The following is a 26,576-nucleotide window of genomic DNA, read 5'->3' as shown; positions in this document are numbered from 1 at the left end:
TGCCTGGAGAATCCCAGGGATGGGGGAGCCTGGTTGGCTTCCATCTATGGGATCGCACAGAGTCGGACATGACTGAAGTGACTTAGCAGCAGCAGCAGCATAGACTGTGGAAGAACTTAATCCATGAGCTTGATGGACACGAAATATTGAAAATATTTATGAGGGGACATGTGCCGAAAACCTCTGTTATTAAGCAGATACATCTTACCAGTGGAGTCTTCTAGTCGTTTTGTAGAATAACTCTTCCTCATCCATTCAACATAGGTCATGCCCTTAAATACAGTTTATTTATATCGGGGGTAAAGATTTAATTTTTTTCTATTTAATAATCAACTTTCAGGGTAGTGAATAAGTACTTTTCCAACCACATATTATATACAAAGTATTTTGTTTCATTTCTTTATTTCTTTCTCTAATCAGCCCACTGGCCAATATTAGCAGGACTTCATGTGTCGATGATGTGATGTGATGTGACGTACAAAGCAGCAGCCTTGAGACCGTCTTTGTTTCACTCTGCCCACAAAAAAACTGAACTTAAATCTGTATAAGCTTTTCCTTCTGAGTTCTCATCAACAGAATATATGAAGCCTAAAGGCAAGATGAGCCTGCTCTGTCTGGAAGAATTTGGGAGATAGAACAATCAAATGCAGTCAGTATGTTTTGTTTAGGTCCTGATTTGGATATTCCAACTGTCTAAAGACTTCTTTGATAATAGGGAGGATTTGAAAATAGACTGGACATTAAATAATAGTAAGAAGCCTTTTTAAATTTTAGGTGTGAAAATGTCATATGGTTATGAATAAAGGGTCTGCATTTATTTCTGTTTAGGTATTATTGGAAACATTTAGAGAAGAAATGGCAAAAGAAATGTCATAGTGTCTAGAATTTGTTTTAAAATACAGCAGCAGACAATTATAAAAGAGAAACAAGAGAATAGATGAAACCATTACAGAAAAATTCCAATTAGTGTTGAAGCTTGATATTGATTCTGTCATATTTATGATACGTTTGAAGCATTTTATATTAAAATGTAAAGAAAATGAAGTTAAAATAAAGCTCTTCAGCAGTGTTAGAATTGAATAATCAACCATTAATATATCTATTAATACTATGCAATCATGTAAATATTATTGGTGACAAATATACCAAATATTTACTGTCTGAGCCAGGGTTTCCCTGGTTGCTCAGACAGTAAAGAATCTGCCTGCAGTGCAAGAGACCAGATTTGATCCCTGGGCCAGGAAGATCCCCTGGAGAAGAGAATGGCGACCCACTCCAGTATTTTTGCCCGGAGAATTCTATGGACCGAGGAGCCTGGCAGAACCCAGTCCATCGGGTCCTGGAGTAGGGAGTCGTGCATGACGGGTGACTAACACGTGTCGAAGTGAGAAAGAGTATGATGGAGTATAAAAAGCAAACAGGTTTGGATGTGCTTGCTTGCTTTTATCTTTGTGTACCCCGTGACCTTGGATAAGTTTCTTAGCCTCTCAGGATTTCTATTTTTTCTTATTTAAAATAAATGCAATATTTTCTGCATGACTAAAATAGGACAGTCTTTGAGAAATGACTAGTAAAATAGAATATACTAACCTCCACAAACTTGTCCCTTAGTAATCGTTTCTCATAGTTGTTGATGATTATGATGATGGCAATATCATCATTGTTATCATTCTCATTTTAGAAATCTCACTTGATCTTGCTTTAAAAATCTAGGTCAGATGAATTCAACAACTCATGGCATTGATGTCTCCAGGAAAGAAATAATCTCACACACCTTTCCATAAGAAAGACCCCAAACATTCCTTTGTTAAGCATATATTTAATGAGTATCTACCATATGCAGACAGAGTCCCTACTCTAAGAGTTAGGAATAAAGCACTAAAGAAGATCAACAGTGCCTCTGTACTCAAACGATTGCTATTCTAGTGAAAATGTTGCACTAGGCTTGAAAACATAAATTCAATAGTTTGAAGTACTGAAATATATGAAATTCAATAAATTTCAATGAAAGTGCACTAATGTTAGTTATAATCTATGCAGAAGCATTGGGTGGAAAAGTTTAAATATGATCAGATTCATACCAAAATCAGTATTCACAACTAAAATGAGAGATTCCCTATATTTTTCTAAACCATAACTAACAAAACCCAGATTCTGGTTTATTTCTTTTACATTTTCTATTACTTATCTTCTGCATGCAACATAAATAAATACAGCAAAATATTTACAAATTATGACAAATTTTAATTAGTGAAAGTGCACCACTTTATTTTCATTCAGTTCAGTTCAGTCTTTCAGTCGTGTCTGACTCTTTGCAACCCCATGAACCTTAGCACACCAGGCCTCCCTGTCCATCACCAACTCCCGGAGTTCACTCAGACTCACATCCATTGAGTCATGCCATCCAGCCATCTCATCCTCTGTCGTCCTCTTCTCCTCCTGCCTCCAATCCCTCCCAGCATCAGGGTCTTTTCCAATGAGTCAACTCTTCGTGTGAGGTGGCCAAAGTATTGGAGTTTCAGCTTTAGCATCAGTCATTCCAAAGACCACCCAGGACTGATCTCCTTTAGGATAGACTGGTTTGATCTCCTTGCAGTCCAAGGGACTCTCAAGAGTCTTCTCCAACACCACAGTTCAAAAGCATCAATTCTTTGGCGCTCAGCTTTCTCGACAGTCCAACTCTCACATCCATACTTGACTACTGGAAAAACCATAGCCTTGACTAGACGGACCTTTGTTGGCAAAGTAATGTCTCTGCTTTTGAATATGCTATCTAGGTTGGTCATAACTTTCCTTCCAAGGAGTGTCTTTTAATTTTCATTATTTACTTTCTAATATTACTTCTAATTTCCAGACAAATATTTCTCTATGTTTGAAGATATGTGTAATTTTAAGTCTGTGTGTCATTTTCAAATTTCTGCAACAATATTGTTCAGTTTCTTCAGCCCAGTTTATGAGACTGCATTTTTGGAGTAACAGGGCAAGCAATTATTTAAGTCTTACATGTGGTAAGTTTATTGCATTTTACATTTAATCTACTATAGAATGTGACGCTTTTTCTTTAAGTTATATCTTCCTAATCTACTTCAATTTTAAGAAAACTATGAAATTTTGTTTTAAAAAAGTTATGTAATTTTTCTTAAAAATTATAAAGCAGAAAGAAAAATATTAGAAAAATCCTGTCATACTATATTTATTTTCAACTTGCATTATGATCCTGACCACTGGGATATTATTAAGCTTATTAATTTGTCTCTCTTACATTAACTTTTATTCCTATAAATACAATTGTTCTTTAGGTCTTCATCATTGCAGGGAACTATTTATTTTTAAATTTTAAGTAGGTGTCATGATGATCTTGTTGACATTACAAATCAAGGATTTTCTGTTTTTGATGGCTTCCAGAACTATTCCCCACAGATATTTGTAGCAACTTTAGCTATCTGATCAGGTAACCTTATTTTATCCACCAGAATTAATTTGGATCCAACTTTTCTCTTATGACTAAGTGATACTTGCATTATTGAACTTGTCTCAAGGCTAATTTTTTTAAAAAAAGAGCTATAAGATCTCTGCATGTGTCTTCAGGTTTATAGACATCGATATGTGTACGTTACTTATAGATGTCTATATGTGTACGTTACTTATATGTGTCTATATGTGTACGTTACTTATATATGTCTATATGTGTATGTTACTCCTGGGAGCTTTCAAGGGTTTCCTTTTGTTAATTCTTCTGACACCAGAACTGTTAAAAGATAAACCAGGGCATATCAAAAGTTTAAAGAGTTCAATTGAGCAAAAATATATTTGAATGGACCATTACCAAACCAGAGGAGGTTAGGAATATTCTGCTTTAGTGGGCTTCAAAGAATGAAGAGATTATTATAAATATATATGGAATATTTGTCTTTGTCTGACTTATTCAATTTGTATGATAACCTCTCAGTTCAGTTCAGTTCAGTCGCTCAGTCGTGTCCGACTCTTTGCGACCCCATGAATCGCAGCACGCCAGGCCTCCCTGTCCATCCCAACTCCCGGAGTTCACTCAGACTCATATCCATCGAGTCAGTGATGCCATCCAGCCATCTCATCCTCTGTTGTCCCCTTCTCCTCCTGCCTCCAATCCCTCCCAGCATCACAGTCTTTTCCAATGAGTCAACTCTTCGCATGAGGTGGCCAAAGTATTGCAGTTTTAGCTTTAGCATCAGTCCTTCCAATGAACATCCAGGACTGATCTCCTTTAGAGAGTTGGACCTCTAAAGAGATGGACTGGTTGGATCTCCTTGCAGTCCATGGGACTCTCAAGAGTCTTCTCCAACACCACAGTTCAAAAGCATCAATTCTTCGGGCTCAGCTTTCTTCACAGTCCAACTCTCACATCCATACATGACCACTGGAAAAACCATAGCGTTGACTAGACGGACCTTTGTTGGCAAAATAATATCTCTGCTTTTCAATACTCCAGTAAAATTATAAAAAAAAGATGGAATTATTAATTCATGAAACATTCATTTGATCACGGGGCCAGCATTAAGTCTGAAGCTGAGGATTTAAAGGTGAATAAGGAAGTCTTTCCCTTACGTAGCTTACAGCTCAGTGGAGTTTGTAAGACTTAAAGTGAGAGGTCATACATGAATTAGGGGAAAATCATAGACGCAAGACCTTGTACACTGGGTGGTGCAGCTTTATATAAAGAATTTGCTTTTGGGACTCCCCTGCTGGCATGGTGGATAGAATCTGCCTGCTGACCTGGGTTCAATCCTGGTCCGAGAAGATTCCACATGTTGTGGAGCCACTAAGACCATGAGCCACAGCTCCTGAAGCCTGCACACTCTAGGACCCAGGAGACACCACCAATAGCCCCTGGGAAGCCCGTGTTCCCCAGCGACTAAGCTCTGCAACCAGAGAAGCCATGGCAACCAGAAGCCATGCACCGCAACCAGGGAGCAGCCCTGGCCCCAGCAACCAGAGCAGCAACCGAGACCCAGAGCAGTCCAAGGAAAGAAAGAAAAAGTAAAGAAGGAAGGAAGCCTACCATGAACAGCTTTCTGTAGCAGAGATCACCAATGCTTGCTTTGAGCCAGCCAACCAGATGGTGAAATGTGACCCTCGCCATGGTAAATACATGGACTGCTGCCTGTTGTACTGTGGCGATGTGGTTCCCAATGATGTCAATGCTGCCATTGCCACCATCGAGACCAAGCGCAGCATCCAGTTTGTGGACTGGTGCCCCCCTGGCTTCAAGGTTGGCATTAACTACCAGCCTCCCACTGTGGTACCTGGTGGAGACCTGGCCATGTGCATGCTGAGCAACACCACAGCCATCGCTGAGGCCTGAGCTCTCCTGGGCCATAACTTTGACCTGATGTATGCCAAGCGTGCCTTTGTTCACTGGTACTTGGGTGAGGGCATGGAGGAAGGAGAGTTTTATGAGGCCCGTGAGGACATGGCTGCCCTTGAGGAGGACTGTGAGGAGGCTGGAGCCTACAGTGCTGAGGGAGATGATGAGGGTGACGAGTATTACCATGCCTGCTGCAGTTTCATCTTGGGACTGTATTATTTGTGTTCGGTGGAGCTGCCCACTGTGGCCCTATCTTGTCAATAAAGGTGATATTTCCACTTCCAAGGTCACGCTGTGTCATAGTAAATATTTACTTATTGAAGGCCAGTTTGGGATGGAGTAGGCTGGCAATTTCCATCAGATCGTTTGCTCAGCGTTTCAAGTGATTTCTCTGTACTGTGCCAAGGGGTTTGTCTATTTTGCTTAGACCTGAAACGATGACTGGTGATAAAATCATAAGTGAGGCAAATAAATAAATAAATGATCAAAATGTCAAAAAGTTATTTTAAAAAAGTTGCTTTCGATTAGCTCACAAAATGGTTAAATTCTCTGCTTTTTCTGAAAATCAAAACTTCAGGGTTCATGCGCCCACCTCCATCTCACTCCTTGCTTGAATCATTTTAGGAGGACCTCTCTCTTTCCTAAGTCGTCTTTCGCCTCCAGGAATGTATCAAAAGCCCTGCTGATTTCAGGGGAGCCACGGACTCAGAGGGAAAGTAAATTAGTATTTTAGTTAAGGAGCACTGACTGTGTTATGAGATTCGCATGGGCCGACAGCACAGAACAGGGGGTTAAATCCTTGATCAGGGGATCAAGACTCTGCAAGGTCCACACTGAGCCATAGGCTTCGCTTAGCACTGTCCCGAACTTCCCTGCCTGCGTGTGGCTGGTGGAGTGGTTGTATGCATGCATGCTAAATTGCTTCCGTCTGTCCAACTCTGTGCAACCCTATGGACTGTAGCCCGCCAGGCTCCTCTGTCCATGGGATTCTCCAGGCAAGAATACTGGAGTGAGTTGCCATTTCCTTCACCAAGTGGAGTGCATGAGCTGGGACAAAGACACGTTTAATTTTTTTTTTCTTTTTTAAAGTGTGTGTTTACATATAATAGTTTGTATCTCTTACTGCTCTACCACTCTCTTGCCCTATCCCCATCGCCCCGCGCCCCGCCCCCCTGCACCCCGCCTCCCCACGACCCCACCCCGCTATAACCACTAGTTTGTTCTCTGTGTCTGTGAGCCTGTTTCTTCTTTGGTTATATTCACTGGTTTGTTGGGTTTTTTAGATTTCACTTATAAGTGATGCCCCACAGTGTTTGTCTTTCTCTGTTTCCTTTAAATATTCATCTATAGAAATACTACTCAAATTAACAATTTTATTCTTTAATTGAACCTTCCCATTCACAAATTATTCACAAAAATATGTTCACTAATATAAAGAAGAAAAGTGAATGGATAAAAGTATCAGATATGCTATGCTATGCTAAGTCACCTCAGTCGTGTCCGACTCTGTGCGACCCCATAGACGGCAGCCCACCAGGCTCCCCGGTCCCTGGGATTCTCCAGGCAAGAACACTGGAGTGGGTTGCCATTTCCTTCTCCAATGCAGGAAAGGGAAAAGTGAAAGTGAAGCCGCTCAGTCGCGTCCGACTCTTAGCGACCCCATGGACTGCAGCCCACCAGGCTCCTCCGTCCATGAGATTTTCCAGGCAAGAGTACTGGAGTGGGGTGCCATTGCCTTCTCCAAAGTATCAGATACTGCTTAGCAAATCAGAAGCATTATTTCTTTATGACTAAACTACTAACTGGCAATACAATTAAATTATTTTTCTGACCAAATGGGTTCTGGTTTTTTTTTTTTTCCATTCAACATGAAGGCAATAATGAGTTAAAGTGTGTAAATTACTTGGAGTTCTCAGAAGAAAAGCGCAATGTGAATATACTCATCAGAATAAGCATCAAAATCTTAATATCGTAAGGTGTCTAGCTCTAAGCTCATCCTTATTGATTTGACAAATGATATTCTCATGATTTTTAAAAAAATCAAATATCTTAGTCTGGTGATCTTCATTACAATTAGAGTTGGGTCATAAAATTTAGCTTACACTGTACTCAAATGTGCAGAGAAAGTTTTAATTAAATTTATTTGGTGTTTAAGTCACTTTGAACTTCCTTGTAGGAGGAAATATAAATAAAGGCCCAAACTGTTTAAACGTTGACCAACATGCAATATTCTAATCTGTCCCATGTAGTGAACCGGCCACCCTCTCGCCTTCCCCTCTCCTGTGGGAGCAGCATGTACCCATGGAGGGGCTGATGTGACCGTGACACCTGGAGGACAGCCGGTCCTGGGTCCGTGGAGCATCCTTGCAGTGTCCTTCAGTAGGAGGTTGCCTCTCTGGTCTGCAGATTGCTAGGGCCCTCTTGAGAACAAAGCCCAGGAAGGATAATGAGTGACGTGTACATCACTCCCTTGTTCTTCTTATCAACCTGCAGGCTAGAAAAAGAAATCTTCTTTTACTTTTTTTTTTTTAATACCGTCTCTCTTCTATTGTCTAGGTGGAAGAGCCCTTCTAAAGGAGATCTCTTAACTCTAAGATTCGGAAAGACCAGTCTTGGGCTTTCATGTGTTAAGGTGGCCACTAGGATATTTGGGGAAAAAATCTTAATACAGTAGGCTGATCTGAAAGACTACTGTAGCCTCACTGAGTAACTCTACCTCCCAGAATTGAATATTCATATATTCTTTTTCTTTGCATTTCCCTGTAAGAAATCCTGTTCTCCGTCTAGACAGAGGATGCCTCAGGCCAACAAAGTGAAAGTCAGGTACACAGAAAAGTGAACGAGAAAGCTCATCTACGTTTTCTAAGTAACTCTTGGTTCTCACAGTCTTTAAGCTGTCTTTAAAACAGGGTTAGGTGTGAGGTTTCTGTTTTGGAAATATCATGAAATGCACACAGTGGTTCCGCCTCATCTGTGTAGGGTACTCAGTCCCTTAGTTACCCAGACTAGCAAGCACTCTCAGAAGAGCAAGCGCCAGCAAGGCTCAGCATCGTTTCACATATTTTCTTATCAAGTTAGTTACTTTTCCTTTTTGACCTGTAGGGCTATCCTTTCTGTCCTCGTAAAACCATCCTGAGTTTTAAATGTGTATGTTCTGTACTTTATTTTACACATATTACACATTATGTTTTACCCTATCTTTATTTCTTATTAAAATGTTCAGGAAATCTGAAAATCATGTTGCAGGAAATGAAAGTCTCTTCTATATCCAAACCACATATTATCAGCACCACTGCATGCTTACTTTTTATTTTTAAAAATTCTTTGTCATTTTAAGCCAAAAGTTATGTCTTATTCTTTGTTCTAACTATAAAAGAGCAAGGCTTACGTAAGAGTTGAGAATAAACGGAAACAAAAAGACATACTTCTATGATTAAATAAAATTTGTAAATATATTTACAACTCTGTCTGTAAAGTTTAAGGGTATTCCACACTGACCAGATAGCATGCTTTAAGTATGTTCAGAAAACTTGCCTAGGTTATGTCACTTCTCACCAAGAAAATGCCAACCAGGAGAAGGTAATCTAGCTAGCAGTGCTGTTTCACCCTCCATCAATGTACACATTGTGTTTCCAAACAGATTCACGTAACCAAGGACAAGACAGAGCTACAATAACAAACGCAGTTGAGACTGTATAATTGTAAGGGAAAGAAACAAGCTGGAGAAAAAAATATCTGGTAGATTTCCATTCCGAAGATTTCCTTTGACTTACTGACTGTAACCAAATTCTGTTACAGTTCAGTTCAGTTCAGTCACTCAGTCGTGTCCGACTCTTTGAGACCCCATGGACTCTAGGACACCAGGCCTCCCTGTCCATCACCAACTCCTGGAGTTTACTCAAACTCAGTCCATTGAGTTGATGATGCCATCCAACCATCTCATCCTCTGTCGTCACCTTCTCCTCCCGCTTCAATGTTTCCCAGCATTAGTGTCTTTACACATGAGTTAGTTCTTCACATCAGGGTGGCCAAATATTGGAGTTTCAGCTTCAGTATCAATCCTTCCAATGAATATTCAGGACTGATTTCCTTTAGGATGGATGTTGGCAATTTGATCTCTGGTTCTTCTGCCTTTTCTAAATCCAGCTTGAATATCTGGAAGTTCATGGTTCATGTACTGTTGAAACCTGGTTTGGAGAATTTTGAGCATTACTTTGCAAGCCTGTGAGATGAGTGCAATTGTGCAGTAGTCTGAACATTCTCTGGCATTGCCTTTCTTTGGCATTGCTTTTCTTTGGGATTGGGATTTTCTTTGGGAATGAAAACTAACCTTTTCCAGTCCTGTGGCCACTACTGAGTTTTCCAAATTTGCTGGCATATTGAGTGCAGCACTTTCACAGCATCATCTTTCAGGATTTGAAATAGCTCAACTGGAACTCCATCACCTCCATTAGCTTTGTTCTTAGTGATGCTTCCTAAGGCCCACTTGACTGCACATTCCAGGATGTCTGGCTCTAGGTAAGTGATCACACCATTGTGATTATCTGGGTCATGAAGATCTTTTTTGTATAGTTCTTCTGTGTATTCTTGCCACCTCTTCTTAATATCTCCTAATATCTCCTGTTAGGTCCATACCACTTCTGTCCTTTATCGAGCCCATCTTTGCATGAAATGTTTTCTTGGTATCTCTAATTTTCTTGAAGAGATCTCTAGTCTTTCCCATTCTATTGTTTTCTTCTATTTCTTTGCATTGATCACTGAGGAAGGCTTTCTTCTCTCTCCTTGCTATTCTTTGGAACTCTGCATTCAAATGGGTATATCTTTCCTTTTCTTCTTTGCTTTTCGCTTCTCTTCTTTTCTCAGCTATTTGTAAGGCCTCCTCAGATAATAAGATCTGTTTCACTGCATGCCGCAACTACTGAGGTCTGTATGCCCTCGGGGTGGTGTTCTGAGACCAGAGAAGCCGTGGCAGAGAGAAGCCCATCCCTGCAACCAGACAAGAGCCCCTGCTCATCTCAACTGGAGGAAGCCTGCCTGCAGCAGTGAAGACCCAGTGCAACCAAAAGTAGAGAAATAATAAAAATGTCTATCTCACAAGGTTATTGAAATTATGAAATTAAAGTGGAATACCTTCTAGTTTGCTGTACTGTTCATCATTGTGTAATTATAAGGTTTGGCTATTTCTGGGTGCCTGAAAGTTTATTGAATCAAATTTTTGTAACTATTTACAGATTTCTTCTTCTATTAAACCATGAAGGAGGCGAACTTTTTCTTCAGTGGAAAGCAGAGTAAAAGTCTGCATCAGTGCAAGTCTCTGAACTGTTTCTGCTCTCAGGTTTGGATGCCTGGATTTCAAGCTGGGTTCACGTTCCTGCTCTGTACCTTGCTCGGAGCCTGCCTTGCTCCTGGTAAGGAGCAATTACGTGCCACTATCTAATCTCTATAAGCTTCTTTATTTTCCTCTTTCCTCAAATGGAGATAATATGTCTAGCACATTAAAAGCACTCAACAAGTGTTCGCTTTTTACTGTTTAGTAGTGCTAGAGATGAGTATCATAAAAATTTTAGCTTTCCAAGTTCACTATAACAAGAAAAGTAACTGTCAGACTCAATGAATAAACAAAGGAAAAAGAGAAATAGCTTGTGGTACTGAGAATGGATTCTTAGGAACCATAAAAAGTACAGTATCTTCAACTCTAAAATATGCTTAATTAGAATTTATGAACATTCAATATATGTATATAAAAGGCATCTTTTCTTGGTTACTTTCTTATTTGTTGTAGTCTTTTTGTTTTTCAAGTCTTAAAGAGATTTGATCTTATTCACACTAATATTTCAGTAGAGCTAAAGGATTGTGTGTGTGTGTGTGTGTGTGTGTGTGTGTTGGCTATATTGGCATGATTAGATAAATCAAAGATCATGAGCTTTCCACCAATTTTTAATCAACTATTTTACTGCTTCCCTCATAGCTCAGTTGGGCTTGCCTCATAGTTCAGATGGTAAAGAAGCTGCCAGCAATGCAGGAGGTCCCAGTTCAATTCCAGGAAGATCCTCTGGAGAAGGGATAGGATACCCAGTCCAGTATTCTGGAGAATTCCATGGACTGTAGAGTCCATGGGGTCGCAAAGAGTCAGACATGACTGAGCAACTTTCAGTTCACTTCGTGTGACTGCTTCGGGTCCCCAGCTGGCACCAGTGGTAAGGAATCTGCCTGCCAATAAAGGAGACATAAGAGACATGGGTTCGATCCCTGGGTTGGGAAATGGCAACCCACTCCAGTATTCCTGCCTGGGAAATCCCATGGACAGAGGACTTGGCAGGCTACAGTCCATGGGGTTGAAAAGAGTTGGACACTGCTGAGCACCACACAGCAATCACAGCAGTCGCTGCTTAAACTTTTTTATCCAAGATGACGTCACTGTCATGCTATGGCAGCTTTCAGATTTGCAAATGTAGTGGAACAGCCTCTTAGGAAGTTATTTTCAAGTAGTTCTGTGAAATTCATTTAACCCTGGGGAAGGGGTTGGAGAGAGAAGGTAGATTTCTCAGGGCTCACCCCCAGTTTAACTAAAAATGATTCTCTAATTGACCTGTTTCCATATTGAGTTTCCTTGCACAATAAGAGGTGGGGACCAGTATTCACAGGATCATTTTAAGTTTGTTTAGTAGTTAAGAGAAAGGCATGCTTAATTGTTTTGTCTAATAAAGAAAAAATACTTCTGTACTGTAGAGAAATCTGTTGAGGATGGGTGAGAAGATAAGGAAAGAGAGAGAGAGAGAAAAAAAAAAAAAAAAAAACAGAATAGAGGCTGAGACTTGGTGAAGGTGGGTCAATAAAGCTTTTCTTTGGTAGGACGACCAAATGGTGATGCTTACTCTTCCATTGGAAATTATGGTGTTTCTGTGACGTAAGACCTGACTCTACTTTTTTAGTGAATAGAACTTATTGAATTATGAATGTTGCTCATAACTTCTATTTCTACCAGTGCTGAAAAAAATATTTAACATTCTACTTAAGGGGCAGTTCTCTTGAAAAGGGTTACTGAGGCAGAGAAGTCCATGAAAATGTCATCACAGACATTTGTATAAATACAACAGGAGAGTCTGACTTTCCTGTGGTGCAGAATTTTAGGGTTTGGAAGTGTTGAACCAACATGTCTAGAGTGTCAAACTGGAATCTGAGCTGCTACATGGGTAACATTTCATTTGGAGAAAGAATTTTGTGCTTAGTTGGAAAAATATTCCTGTAGTAAATCTTTCTTATAATTTCATCCTATTTTGAACACAGAAGAAGGTATTCTACTTCCCATATACCATAAAATTTTTTTTACTGAAATTGAATTTACAGCAAGAATCTCAAAACACTGATCTATCCCAACCCATTTCTGGATGTATTGGAGGCAATATACATACTAATGAAGTAGAGATCATAGTCACAAGACAACTGGGGATTTCCAAGAGCTAACTAAGTAGGTCCAGGAAGCCCCTTGGCAGAGAACCTTTTACTGCTTCACACCTGAGTAAACTTTGTTCTAAGGTGTGGTATTCCCAACGTGCTGTTTGCTACTCAACACATGGCTTCACTGTTCTAAGTCACTTCATTGGCCAAAGTGTGAGTCTCTACTAAAAAATTAATAGTTTAAAAAATTGATGGTCAATACCTGGCTGAAAAATGATGGTCAGTATTCATTTGTTGAATGCATAGTTGCATGAAGAAATGAATGGCATTTAAAACTTTGCAAATATCATATTATCTATTGCTAGACTTGTCCTCGGAGAAAGCAATGGCACCCTACTCAAGTGTTCTTGCCTGGAAAATTCCATGGACAGAGGAGCCTGACGGGCTATAGTCCATGGGGTTGCAGAAGAGTCGAACACAACTGAGGGACTGAACTCAGGTGCCCACAGAGATGCTAACTGTGCCTGGGCCAAAAGGATATTTCTTCCCCAGACGTTTGATGATGAATGGAGACCTGCAGAAACTGAAGCGTCTCAGAACCGAGTCACCTGATATGAGTGTCCTAGAGAGACTATTCGGAGAAGGCAATGGCACCCCACTCCAGCACTCTCGCCTGGAAAATCCCATGGACAGAGGAGCCTGGTGGGCTGCAGTCTATGGGGTCGCTGAGGGTCGGACACGACTGAGTGACTTCACTTTCACTTTTCACTTTCATGCATTGGAGAAAGAAATGGCAACCCACTCCAGTGTTCTTGCCTGGAGAATCCCATGGGGTCGCACAGAGTTGGACACGACTGAAGTGACTTAGCAACAGCAGACTTGTCCTAATCTCATTTTCAGAGATTATTTTGTTACTAATGGAGAAATATAAACGTAAACCTTACAATGGTAGTACTTTCTTAATTGTGACGGTAAAACAGATATTTAATAAAACCACTTGTGATAGGGGAATTTGGACTTGAAACTAAATAATAGTCATATAAGGTCAGTTATATGTGATGATGATTAGTGGGCCTGTGGATCCTCTTAGCATGATATTTAAGGAGTCTTCCAAGTAAAAACTCATCCAAAGAAAGAGTTAGAAAAATAAACCTGAGAACAGGTGGAGATGATAGAAGACGGGCGAGTCTGGTGTCTGTGTTGACCATGTTAACGTTAGCTCTACTGCTTCCCTTTCCCCCTTCTATTTCTTCCAGTATTTGAGCCAGAGGGCAGTGGAGTGGGGATTAAAAATATATATTTGAAATAGCTACTTCATAAACTGTCTGTTAGGCATTGGTATCATAAGTCAGCAATATTATGGGATCCATGTAAGAGGAATGTGAAAAAGAAAGTGGTACTTTTCACTTCTGCGGTGAACTCTGACCCCAATGAAGCCACTTTTTGTAAATCTTAGATTCAAGAGTGTTTACTGGTGGCATCAGGAACAGAAGTCCTCTTGGCACAGGCAATCCTAGAGAGGCATTTGTCTACTCGTTCAGTTATCCACTCAGCCAGCACAAGTTTATTCGGGCCTTGGATGATGTGCTAAGGAGATAATTCAGTTTTTTTGTGTGCTCAGTCACTCAGTCATGTTCAACTCTTTGCAACTCTGTGGACTGTAGCCTGCCAGGCTCCTCTGTCCATGGGATTTTCCAGGCAAGAAATACTGGAGTACGCCGCCGTTTCCTATTCCAGGGGACCTTTTGACCTGGAATCGAACCTGCATCTCTTATGTCTCCTGCATTGGCAGGCAGATTCTTTATCACTGTGCCACCTAGGAAACCCTTACAGACATGCGACAAAACTAAATTTGCAGAATATTTTTACAAACTCCATGCCACCATCTGCTGAATCTTTTTTGTTTTCTAAATTTTTTTGTTTGTTTATGAGGTCATAAAACTCATAAAGTATTAGTTTTGAAATACTCAGAAGATATAGATGTATTTCTTAATTTGGTCTGTTCACTCTTTCTACTTCTTACACCACTTACTTCTTAGTATTGACTGTAGGTTTTCTGTCAGTTGTTTCTCTGATGGTTGGCTTTTTATAGTACCCTGGGTCAGGTTTCTTGTATGCCAGACAATATCTGTGGATCCTTTCTGTGATCGTGTCGAAAGCTCCGAAACCTTCTGTTCTCACACCGCCTCTGCAGAACACAAACCAATCCTATGTTTCTATGTAAACCTCCTTAGCACAAAAATTCACAGATCTAACTGGGTATTTTTGGGCTTCCCAGGTGGCGCTGGTGGTAAAGAACCTGCTTTACCTTGATCCCTTGGAGGAGGGCATGGTGACCCACTCCACTCTTCTTGCCTGGAGAATCCCATGGACAGAGGAGCCTGGCAGGCTGCAGTCCATAGGGTCGCACAGAGTCACACATGACTGAAGCACCTTCAGTCAGTCAGTCAGTTCAGTCGCTCAGTCGTGTCTGACTCTGTGCGACCCCATGAATTGCAGCATGCCAGGCCTCCCTGTCCATCACCATCTCCCGGAGTTCACTCAGACTCATGTCCATTGAGTCAGTGATGCCATCCAGCCGTCTCATCCTCTGTCGTCCCCTTCTCCTCCTGCCCCCAATCCCTCCCAGCATCCGAGTCTTCTCCAATAAGTCAACTCTTCGCACGAGGTGGCCAAAGTATTAAGAGTTTCAGCTTTAGCATCAGTCGTTCCAAAGAACACCCAGGACTGATCTCCTTTAGAATGGACTGGTTGGATCTCCTTGCAGTCCAAGGGACTCTCAAGAGTCTTCTCCGACACCACAGTTCAAAAGCATCAATTCTTCGGCGTTCAGCTTTCTTCATAGTCCAACTAGCAGTAGGTAACTGGATATTCGTTTTGCTTAAATGATCTTGGTTAGCTGGGCTCTGCAAATGATCACCTCACAGGTGAGCAGTTTCCATAATGAAGGAAAAAGATGAAATCATGTTAATTCAAAATTTGCGATGTCTTCTGACATCCACTCCAGGTACCTGTGGTTCAGAGAGATGTTTTTGGTAATGTTCTGCAAAGTTGGAACAACATTGCTCTGTGGGTTTCTGGGAAACATTTGTGATTTTTCTCATGTGCTTTGTGCTAGAAGCAACTTCTAATCAGCAGGAAACAGAGGGTGTGTGTGATTTATCCTTTAAGTGAGTCATACAGGGAAGTAAAAGAAAGACTTGCTGATGCTTAAAAGTGATACTTTTACATTTTGGTCAAAGACCATTTATTGTGATTTTTAAAAAAATTTTATTTGAGTACAGTTTATTTGCAATGTTATATTAGCATGAGATGTACAGCCAAATGAATCAGTTATATGCATACATATATCGCCTCTTTTTTAGATTGTTTTTCCGTATGGGCCATTGCAGAATACTGGGCAGTGTTTCCTGTGCTATCCAGTAGGTGCTTTTTAGTTATCTATTTTGCATGTAGTAGTATGCATATGTTCTCATTAGTGATTTAACATATGCTAAGCTGGAAATATTTTGGTTCTGCTGTTAATGAGGTAACAATATCTCATTAATGAATTAAAAGAACTCAAAAAATAGCTATGGGACTTTTTCCAAGACTACATAAAAATCACTTTTGAGTTGAGATGCCAGAGTTTTAAAATCACTTTTGAGAAGTGAGAAATATACTTAAAATTTCCAATTAAGATAGAAATAATTAAAAAAAAAAAAGGAAAAGTAAACAAAGCTAAAATAACAGTTAGAACTGGACGTGGAACAACAGACTGGTTCCAAATAGGAAAAGGAGTATGTCAAGGCTGTACATTGTCACCCTGTTTATTTAACTTATATGCAGAGTACATCATGAGAAACGCTGGACTGGAAGAAACACAAACTGGAATCAAGACTGCCGGGAGAAATATCAATAACCTCAGATGTGCAGATGACACCACCCTTATGGCAGAAAGTGAAGAGGAACTAAAAAGCCTCTTGATGAAAGTGAAATCGGAGAGTGAAAAAGTTGGCTTAAAGCTCAACATTCAGAAAACGAAGATCATGGCATCTGGTCCCACCACTTCATGGGAAATAGATGGGGAAACAGTGGAAACAGTGTCAGACTTTATTTTTTGGGGCTCCAAAATCACTGCAGATGGTGACTGCAGCCATGAAATTAAAAGACGCTTACTCCTTGGAAGGAAAGTTATGACCAACCTAGATAGCATATTGAAAAGCAGAAACATTACTTTGCCAACAAAGGTCCATCTAGTCAAGGCTATGGTTTTTCCTGTGGTCACGTGTGGATGTGAGAGTTGGACTGTGAAGAAGGCTGAGCGCCAAAGAATTGATGCTTTTGAACTGTGGTGTTGGAAAAGACTCTTGAGAGTCCTTTGGACTGCAAGGAGATCCAACCAGTCCATCCTAAAGGAGATCAGTCCTGGGTGTTCTTTGGAACGACTGATGCTAAAGCTGAAACTCCAATACTTTGGCCACCTCAAGAGTTGACTCATTGGAAAAGACTCTGATGCTGGGAGGGATTGGGGGCAGGAGGAGAAGGGGACAACAGAGGATGAGATGGCTGGATGGCATCATTGACTCAATGGATGTGAGTCTCAGTGAACTCCGGGAGTTGGTGATGGACAGGGAGGCCTGGCATGCTGTGATTCATGGGGTCACAAAGAGTCGGACACGACTGAGCAACTGACCTGATCTGATCTGAATGTTTAAGAAAATTTAAAACACCTTTAAAGTATAATTGTATTTATATTGCTATATAGTTCTGTGCACTGATTTTTTATTTTTAAAAGTTTAAACCTATATAAGAATTGCAAGAATAGTATATGCACCAAAGAATAACATTTTATGATGCTTTGTCTTTCTCCAATACTTCATCATGGACCTTAAAAAAGCATGAATATTCTTCTACATTACCAAACTAAAATTATCCCAATCAGGAAATACAACTTTGAAAATAATAATTATTTGATATTATAGTCCATATTCAAATTCCTCCATTAGTCCAACGGAATTCTTGATATAGTAGGAACACACACTGCATTCAATTGTTACTCCCCTTAGTCTGTTAATAAAAGTAAAGGTTTGTGATGGTGGTTGTGGTTTCGTCACTAAGTTGTGTGCGACTCTTGCAACCCTATGGGCTGTAGACCACTAGGCTCCCTGTCCATGGTATTTCCCAGGATAAGAATACTGGAGGGGATTGCCATTTCCTTCTCCAGGGGATCTTCCCAACCCACGAATCGAACCTGAGTCTCCTGCATTGCAGGCAGATTCTCTACCTGAGCTACGAGAGAAGTGTTGCTAATAAATCAAAACTAAATTTACTACAACTAATTGAAGTGAGGGAGAAACATCTTGACAGAATTTTAGCAATATCTGAAAATAATTAGACTCAAATGGTTCCAACCTGAAGAAAGCACCTCGATATGGCTTCGTCTAATGTTCTCAGTGAATTGAGAACTCAGTTGAGGTGAAACACTTCTGCCAGACATGTTACAAAGGTGACTTTGTGTCCTCTGTACAGAGTGTGATGTCAGTTTCTTCCACTGTTTGGGGATACTTGGCTTGATCACCTCGATAAGGCTTATCTCTCAGGTTCATTCATTGTACACGTTCTTTTTAATAAGTAACCTGTGGGGGAAATGATGAGGATATGAATATTGAGTTCTACATAAATCCATTAATATTATTAGCACCCATTGATTATTTCTGTTATTACTGTGATTGGTGAAAAGCAGTACATATTTTGTCTTCTTAAAAAATTAATTACTTTGTTTTAATTGGAGGATAATTACTTTGCAATAGTGTGGTGGTTTTTTCCAAACCACGACATGAATCAGCCACGGATGCACGTGTCACCCCCAACCTGAACCCCCCCTTAATTGTAATGTTTTTCAATATTTGCTCATTGGTATTTATCCACAGGAAGAGATTTTTTTTCCTTCTCTTTGTAACTATTTTTTATTTAATAAAAATAGAGCTATTGGCTTCCTTTTTTTTTTTTTTTTGCAGTGTGTTATGTTCTTATTCATGTTGCTACCCAAACGATCCCTCATGTGGCCACTGGGGCCTATTCAGGCTGGCCAGGATACTTTCGATATATTCCTATAACTGTTAAGTTCCTCACTTTCTGTGACAAGAAGGCTTTTGTGGCTTATTCTTTTCCTGCCTTAGCCCTGGAATCAGCATTTTTCTCAGGAACCCATGTTTTCTTGTCCATTTCTGTGCCATGGTCACCCACCCTCAGCCAGTTGCTAGTTTCATTAGCTTCAGGATTTCACCTCCTATATTTATTTTTCAAAATTTAGACAATACCTATTAACTATTCCTTCTCATTCATTCTTATCCAAAAAAGAAGTGAATTATAGATATTTATTAAACTTAATTTTTTTTTTTTTCACTTAAAGATCCTATCCTTGAAATTAGGGTTAGGGTTAGCACTATATACGAGTTCAAAAAAATTTATTTCATGGTTTTGTGAAAGCTGTATGGTTATTTCATTTTGTGGTGAACAGTTATTTATATAATCTCTTGTATGTGGAGTCTGTCTTTTAATTTTATTTTTGGAAGTGTATCTTAAGGGTAAATTCCTAAAACGGTATCTTCTTGTCAAAGGTTAAACACATATAATGTTTTGCTGCTGCTGTTGCTGCTAAATCGCTTCAGTCGTGTCCGACTCTTAGCGACCCCATGGACTGCAGCCCACCAGGCTCCTCTGTCCATGGGATTTTCCAGGCAAGAGTACTGGAGTGGGATGCCACTGCCTTCTCCGTTTTGCTAGATACTGCCCAATTCTTCCCATTGAGCTAAATCTCTTTTCTTCTGTGCAGTGTTGTTGGAATATAGTTGATTTACATTGTTCTGTTAGTTTCAGGTGTAGAGCATGGTGATTCAGTCATACATACAAATGTATTCATTTTCAGCTTCTTTACCCACAGAGGTTATTGTGGAATACTGAGTAGAGTTCCCTGTGCTATACAGTAGGTCCTAGTTGGTTATCTATTCTCTATATAGTGATTTCCCTGGTAGCTCAGACAGTGAAGAACCTGAGTGCAGTGCAGGAGCCGCAGGCTCAATCCCTGGGTCAGGACAATCGTCTGGGGAAGGGAATGGCAACCCACTCCAGTATTCTTGCCTGGAGAATCCCAAGAACAGAGGAGCCTGGTGGGCTACAGTCCATGGGATCGCAGAGTCAGACACAACTGAGTGTCTGAGTGACTAACACTTTCACTTTAACTCTGCACAAGTTAATCCCAAGCTGCTGATGTATCCCTCTCCATCATGTTTCCCCTTTGGTAACCATAAATTTGTCTTCTGTGTCTGTAGATCTATCTCTGTATTGAATATAAGTTCATTTGAACCATTTTTAAAAGTTAGATCCACATATGAGTGATATCATATATTTGTCTGACTTATTTCACTTAGTATAATAATCTCTAGTTATATACAGGCTAAATCCACTTTCTATTCATACCAGTAATACACGAAAGTGTTTCCCACACCTTCAAACAGCGTGTGTTTTTAGACATTTGTGCTTTTGTCAATCTAGTAAATAATACATAGAATTGTAGTATAGGGGAGGTTAATATGAAGTTTTAAAATTACAAGTGCATTTATATAGCATTTACATGGCTATCATATTCTCTCAAGGGATTTACATTGTAATTCAAGATTAGTTGAGCATAAGTTAATAAACTCTTAAAGTATTAGTCAAATCTTCTTATGCAAAGCTCTGAAAGATTCTTAAAAAAAAGAAAAAGAAAACAACTATAATGTACCTGGAGATACACTACAGGGAATTCATAATATTCTTTTTCAAATAATAATACAGTTAAAGCAATATATTTACTCATTTCCTTTTTATTTACCCTGGCGTATGTATTTGCCACAATATATAAACCATAAAGCTTTATCAATCGTTTTCTTCCCATTTGCCTTATTTGTTTGCTTTTATCAGTCACTTTTTATTTTGATATAATTTGAAATAATTTAAAGCTTCTGCAAAACTAGCACAAAAACTTCTATTGTACTATAGGAAAATCATAAAAATCAGAAATCATTGATAAATATTGATACATATTACATTACCATTGATAAATACTGTTATCTAATCTACAGTCCATATTTATCTTGAATTGACCTATTAATGTTCTTTATACCTACATTCTCCCTCCAGCTCCCCAGACCGTAATTTACTCCAAGATAACTTCTTAGTTTTAATTGTCACATTTCTTTAGTTTTATTTAATGTGAAATTGTTCCTTAAAATTTCATTGTGCTTCATAATCTGACATTTTTGGAAAGAACTGATTAGAGACTTTGTAAATTGTTCAATTTGGGTTACCTTTGTTTATTAACTCTTTAAGATGACTAGACATCATTGTATTTAATAACATTGCAATGTACTTAGGAAGTTGAATTTCTTTTTCTTAAGAGTTAAGCTGATCTAACTTAGTCATTTATGGAGAAATTTTATCACAGTTTAAGTGCCCAGACTTTGGAGTAGATTTAGATTTGCAGTCTACATTTATTAACTATCAGTTTCACTAATCCTCTGCAAGCTTCAATTTTCTAATATGTAAAATAGAGAAAATGATGAGAAAAAGCACATGAAAGCATTTGCAAGGTGCTTCCCAGGTGACACAGTGGTAAAGAGTCCTCTTGCCAGTGCAGGAGTCACAAGAGACACGGATTTGACCCCTGGGTCAGGAAGATCCCCTGGAGAAGGGAATGGCAACCTACTCCAGTATTCTTGCCTGGAAAATTCCATGGGCAGAGGAGCCTGGTGGGTTACAGACCAGGGGTTTGCAAAAGAGTCAGACATTACTGAGTGACTGAGCTGAGCACTGACACATAAAACAAAGCTTCATATTAATAAAAGATTGGGTATTATTACATCGGCTGATGGAAAGTAACATGAAAAGAAGTGACAAACTTTTTCAGGAGCATTAAATAAGCAACAGCAGCAGCAATACTCAGGAGAGGATAAAAGTGAGTTACATTGGTTTTTAAATTTGAGGCCCCTTGAAATATTTATCTTTCCAAGTCTTTCTAGGTCTTTTTAATGTCTCATTTTTTCAGTGTATAGGGTTTTAAATTTAATTTTCCAAAGCAAAATATGCTTATATTTTTAATATAGTTCTTTTTGAAATAATAATCACAGGTAAAGGATTTCTGATAGTGTAGAATTTAAGACAGATCAGATCAGATCAGTCGCTCAGTCGTGTCTGACTCTTTGGGACCCCATGAATCGCAGCACACCAGGCCTCCCTGTCCATCACCAGCTCCTGGAGTTCACTCAGACTCACGTCCATCGAGTCAGTGATGCCATCCAGCCATCTCATCCTCTGTCGTCCCCTTCTCCTCCTGCCCCTAATCCCTCCCAGCATCAGAATCTTTTCCAATGAGTCAACTCTTTGCGTGAGGTGGCCAAAGTATTGGAGTTTCAGCTTCAGCATCAGTCATTCCAAAGAACACCCAGGACTGATCTCCTTTAGGATGGACTGGTTGGATCTCCTTGCAGTCCAAGGGATTCACAAGAGTCTTCTCCAACACCACAGTTCAAAAGCATCAATTCTTCAGTGCTCAGCCTTCTTCACAGTCCAACTCTCACATCCATACAAGACCACTGGAAAAACCATAGCCTTGACTAGACGAACCTTTGTTGGCAAAGAAATGTCTCTGTTTTTGAATATGCTATCTAGGTTGGTCATAACTTTCCTTCCAAGGAGTAAGCGTCTTTTAATTTCATGGCTGCAGTCACCATCTGCAGTGATTTTGGAGCCCAGAAAAATAAAGTCTGACACTGTTTCCACTGTTTCCCCATCTATTTCCCATGAAGTGATGGGACCGGATGCCATGATCTTCATTTTCTGAATGTTGAGCTTTAAGCCAACTTTTTCACTCTCCACTTTCACCTTCATCAAGAGGCTTTTTAGTTCCTCTTCACTTTCTGCCATAAGGGTGGTGTCATCTGCATATCTGAGGTGATTGATATTTCTCCCGGCAATCTGGATTCCAGCTTGTGTTTCTTCCAGTCCAGTGTTTCTCATGATGTACTCTGCATACAAGTTAAATAAACAGGGTGACAGTATACAGCCTTGACATACTCCTTTTCCTATTTGGAACCAGTCTGTTGTTCCATGTCCAGTTCTAACTGTTGCTTTCTGACCTGCATACAAATTTCTCAAGAGGCAGGTCAGGTGGTCTGGTATTCCCATCTCTTTCAGAATTTTTCACAGTTTCTTGTGATCCACACAGTCAAAGGCTTTGGCATAGTCAATAAAGCAGAAATAGATGCTTGTCTGGAACTCTCTTGCTTTTTCTATGATCCAGTGGATGTTGGCAATTTGATCTCTGGTTCCTCTGCCTTTTCTAAAACCAGCTTGAACATCAGGAAGTTCACGGTTCACATATTGCTGAAGCCTGGCTTGGAGAATTTTGAGCATTACTTTACCAGCATGTGAGATGAGTGCAATTGTGCGGTAGTTTGAGCATTCTTTGGCATTGCCTTTCTTTGGGATTGGAATGAAAACTGACCTTTTCCAGTCCTGTGGCCACTGCTGAGTTTTCCAAATTTGCTGGCATATTGAGTGCAGCACTTTCACAGCATCATCTTTCAGGATTTGGAATAGCTCAACTGGAATTCCATCACCTCCACTAGCTTTGTTCGTAGTGATGCTTTCTAAGGCCCACTTGACTTCACATTCCAGGATGTCTGGCTCTAGGTGAGTGATCACACCATCGTGATTATCTGGGTTGTGAAGATCTTTTTTGTACAGTTCTTCTGTGTATTCTTGCCATCTCTTCTTAATATCTTCTGCTTCAAGAAAATCAGAGATACCAAAGGAACATTTCATGCAAAGATAGGCTCGATAAAGGACAGAAATGGTATGGACCTAACAAAGCAGAAGATATTAAGAAGAGATGGCAAGAATACACAGAATTTAAGACAAGGGTTTACTATAATTTTGTCATTCAAAATTATGTATTTACTTATATGCTCTATATAACTTACATGTTTATTTACTAATATAGTAGTATTTTCTAAAAGTAGATCAAAAAGGTCAATCTAGCTTCCAGTGTAGCTGAACTGACAATAAGACTAATGATTTTGATTAGGGCTCTGGAAACAGTGGTTCAATCAGAGCTGGAAAAGTAAGCATTTTTAGCTTATTGCTTGATTCAGGGTAGATGGTATGAATTATCTTGACCTAAGCTCTATCTTAGGAAATCAGTCCTGAATATTCATTAGAAGGACTGATGTCAAAGCTGAAACTCCAATACTTTAGCCACCTGATGCAAAGAGCTGACTCATTTGAAAAGACCCTGATGCTGGGAGAGATTGAGGGCAGGAGGATAAGGGGGTGACAGAGGATGAGATGGTTGAATAGCATCACTGACTCAATGGACATGAGTTTGAGTAAACTCTGGGAGTTGGTGATGGACAGAGAGGCCTGGGGTGCTGCAGTCCATGGGGTTACAAAGAGTCGGACAGGACTGAGCGACTAAACTGACCTGAAACTCTATCTGCCTGTAGCAACTTTCAGTGACCCCTTCTGGTCAATTTCCCAGGGATCCTTTGTCCCTGTGGTCTTAAAGTTCTAACTGTTTTGTTACAGCTTTTGCTGCCCTGCCATATTCATATAAAATTCTCCTTTCTTCAGTGTGAAGAACCCATACACTTTTAGGGAAAGTTAATCCATTCTAAAGGAGATCAGTCCTGGGTGTTCTTTGGAAGGACTGATGCTAAAGCTAAAACTCCAATACTTTGGCCACCTCATGCAAAGAGTTGACTCATTGGAAAAGACTCTGATGCTGGGAGGGATTGCGGGCAAGAGGAGAAGGGGACGACAGAGGATGAGATGGCTGGATGGTATCACCAACTCGATGGACATGAGTTCGGTGAACTCTGGGGGCTGGTGATGGACAGGGAGACCTGGCATGCTGCAATTCATGGGGTTGCAAAGAGTCAGACACGACTGAGCCATGGAACTGAACTGAATCCATCAGCAAGTCATTTGGGTTTCTTTAAATTTGTTAAATTTTCCTTAAACATTTCTATTCAAGAAATAATGTGTGATACTTAAATGTCCAATTGGTTATCTTCCAGGCTTTGTTTTGGTAGACAGTTAAAAAGTTTAGGCCAACTTGTGTGCTGCAGTGTTCTGTGGGGTCTGTTGTGTCTAAGAGGATACTGTTCTTCACAGCTTCTTTTCTCCAGTTTTGAAGATCTCAGTACTGTTAGTGTACTTAGTCACAGTACTCACGTCAAATCCAGGGAGAAGAGACGCCCAGCTCTGCAGGGCAGCATGGCCTGGCTGCCTGGGGAGAGCACGAGGTGCCGTGCGGGTGTAGACGGTGACGGTCTCTGACACCCAGAGGCAGACAGGCTGTGACCTGGGGCCTGGGATGCTTCGCTGCAGCGCTTGCCCTTTGGACAAACATCGCCTCACGCAACAGAAGACAAAGAAGCTGTAAACGCATAAAAATAACTGCAAGCATGAGTAGTTGGGGGCAATTATGTTCAAAAAGGCCAAAATACGATTGTCACTTCTGGTGGGCCAGCAGCAAAGGCAGGGTCCCGAGCACGATCCACGCACCCAGAGCGCGAAAGCAACCGGAGGACGCCGGAGTCGCCCGACTTACTATCTGCGCTTTCCGCTGAACCCAAGGTAGGCAAGGCCGAGCTAAGAGGAAGAAAGCGCCAGGGGCCGGAGGAACTGCAGGCGAGTTTCTTCCCTCCCGCCAGTGCCGCGGCCCTTCCAGCAGACACAACCCGAGTCTGGGGGCTCTTCCAGGCGAAGCTTCTGTAGCGCCGCGCACAGCGCCCCTGACGCAGCCGGCGCCTCGTGCGCGCATGCGCGGCGCTGTAAGGCGCCCGCTCTCACACAACCCCGCGAGGCCCTGGTTTACAGAACATGGCCGGGAGCCTGGCCGGTGCCATCGTGTTGCTTTCCCCACACCACACGGCAGGCTGCACCCACAAATCTGACCCTTTTTGTTCTTGTTTAGTTTCGAAGACCTCTTTGATTTTTTGTGACCTCATGGACTGGGGCCCACCAGGATCCTCTGTCCATGGGATTCTCCAGGCAAGAATCCTGGAGAGGTAGCCATTCCTTTCTCCACAGGGTCTTCCCAACCCAGGGACTGGTCCCGCGTCTCCTGCATTGGCAGGCGGTTCTTTACTGCTGAGCCACGAGGCAAGCCCATAACCTCACCCCTGTTTAACCGAGCAGTCCGCACTCCCGGCCTTGGGGGTGAGCAGGGGCATCTGGTAGTTCTTCTTGCTCCCTTGATGCAGCACGAGTCTCCACAAAGCCTTGCCTGAAGCCGCATCTGGCCTCTTACCAAGTTCAGTCAGTTAAGGAGTCCAAGAGCCCTGATGGGAAAGAAGATTGTCTGGCTCGAATGCGCCTGTGGCAATTTTGCACTGGGTGATTAACAACAAAGGTCCGTCTAGTCAAGGCTATGGTTTTTCCTGTGGTCATGTATGGATGTGAGAGTTGGACTGTGAAGAAAGCTGAGCGCTGAAGAATTGATGCTTTTGAACTGTGGTGTTGGAGAAGACTCTTGAGAGTCCCTTGGACTGCAAGGAGATCCAACCAGTCCATCCTAAAGGAGAACAGTCCTGGGTGTTCATTGGAAGGACTGATGCTGAAGCTGAAACTCCAGTACTTTGGCCACCTGATGCGAAGAGTTGACTCATTGGAAAAGACCCTGATGCTGGGAGGGATTGGGGGCAGGAGGAGAAGGGGACGACAGAGGATGAGATGGCTGGATGGCATCACCAACTTGATGGACATGGGTTTGGGTAAACTCTGGGAGCTGGTGATGAACAGGGAGGCC

General features: G+C 40.9%; 1 protein-coding gene across 1 annotated transcript; it reads left to right on the top strand.

The window, feature by feature from the left end:
• Window positions 1-5,023: 5,023 nt before the first annotated feature.
• LOC784458 (tubulin alpha chain-like) lies at window positions 5,024-5,634 on the top strand (the record flags this gene model as incomplete). The annotated part of the gene is given in 1 exon segment (XM_025001904.2): window positions 5,024-5,634. A coding segment is annotated over 1 exon segment (585 nt), but the record flags the coding sequence as incomplete, so codon positions are not given.
• Between the last annotated feature and the right edge of the window lie 20,942 nt (window positions 5,635-26,576).

The sequence above is a fragment of the Bos taurus genome, chromosome 14 (assembly GCF_002263795.3).
Source record: "Bos taurus isolate L1 Dominette 01449 registration number 42190680 breed Hereford chromosome 14, ARS-UCD2.0, whole genome shotgun sequence".
Taxonomy (NCBI): Eukaryota; Metazoa; Chordata; class Mammalia; order Artiodactyla; family Bovidae; genus Bos; species Bos taurus.
The sequence above is the reverse complement of the archived record's forward strand: the minus strand, read 5'-3'. Positions and strand labels throughout refer to the sequence as shown.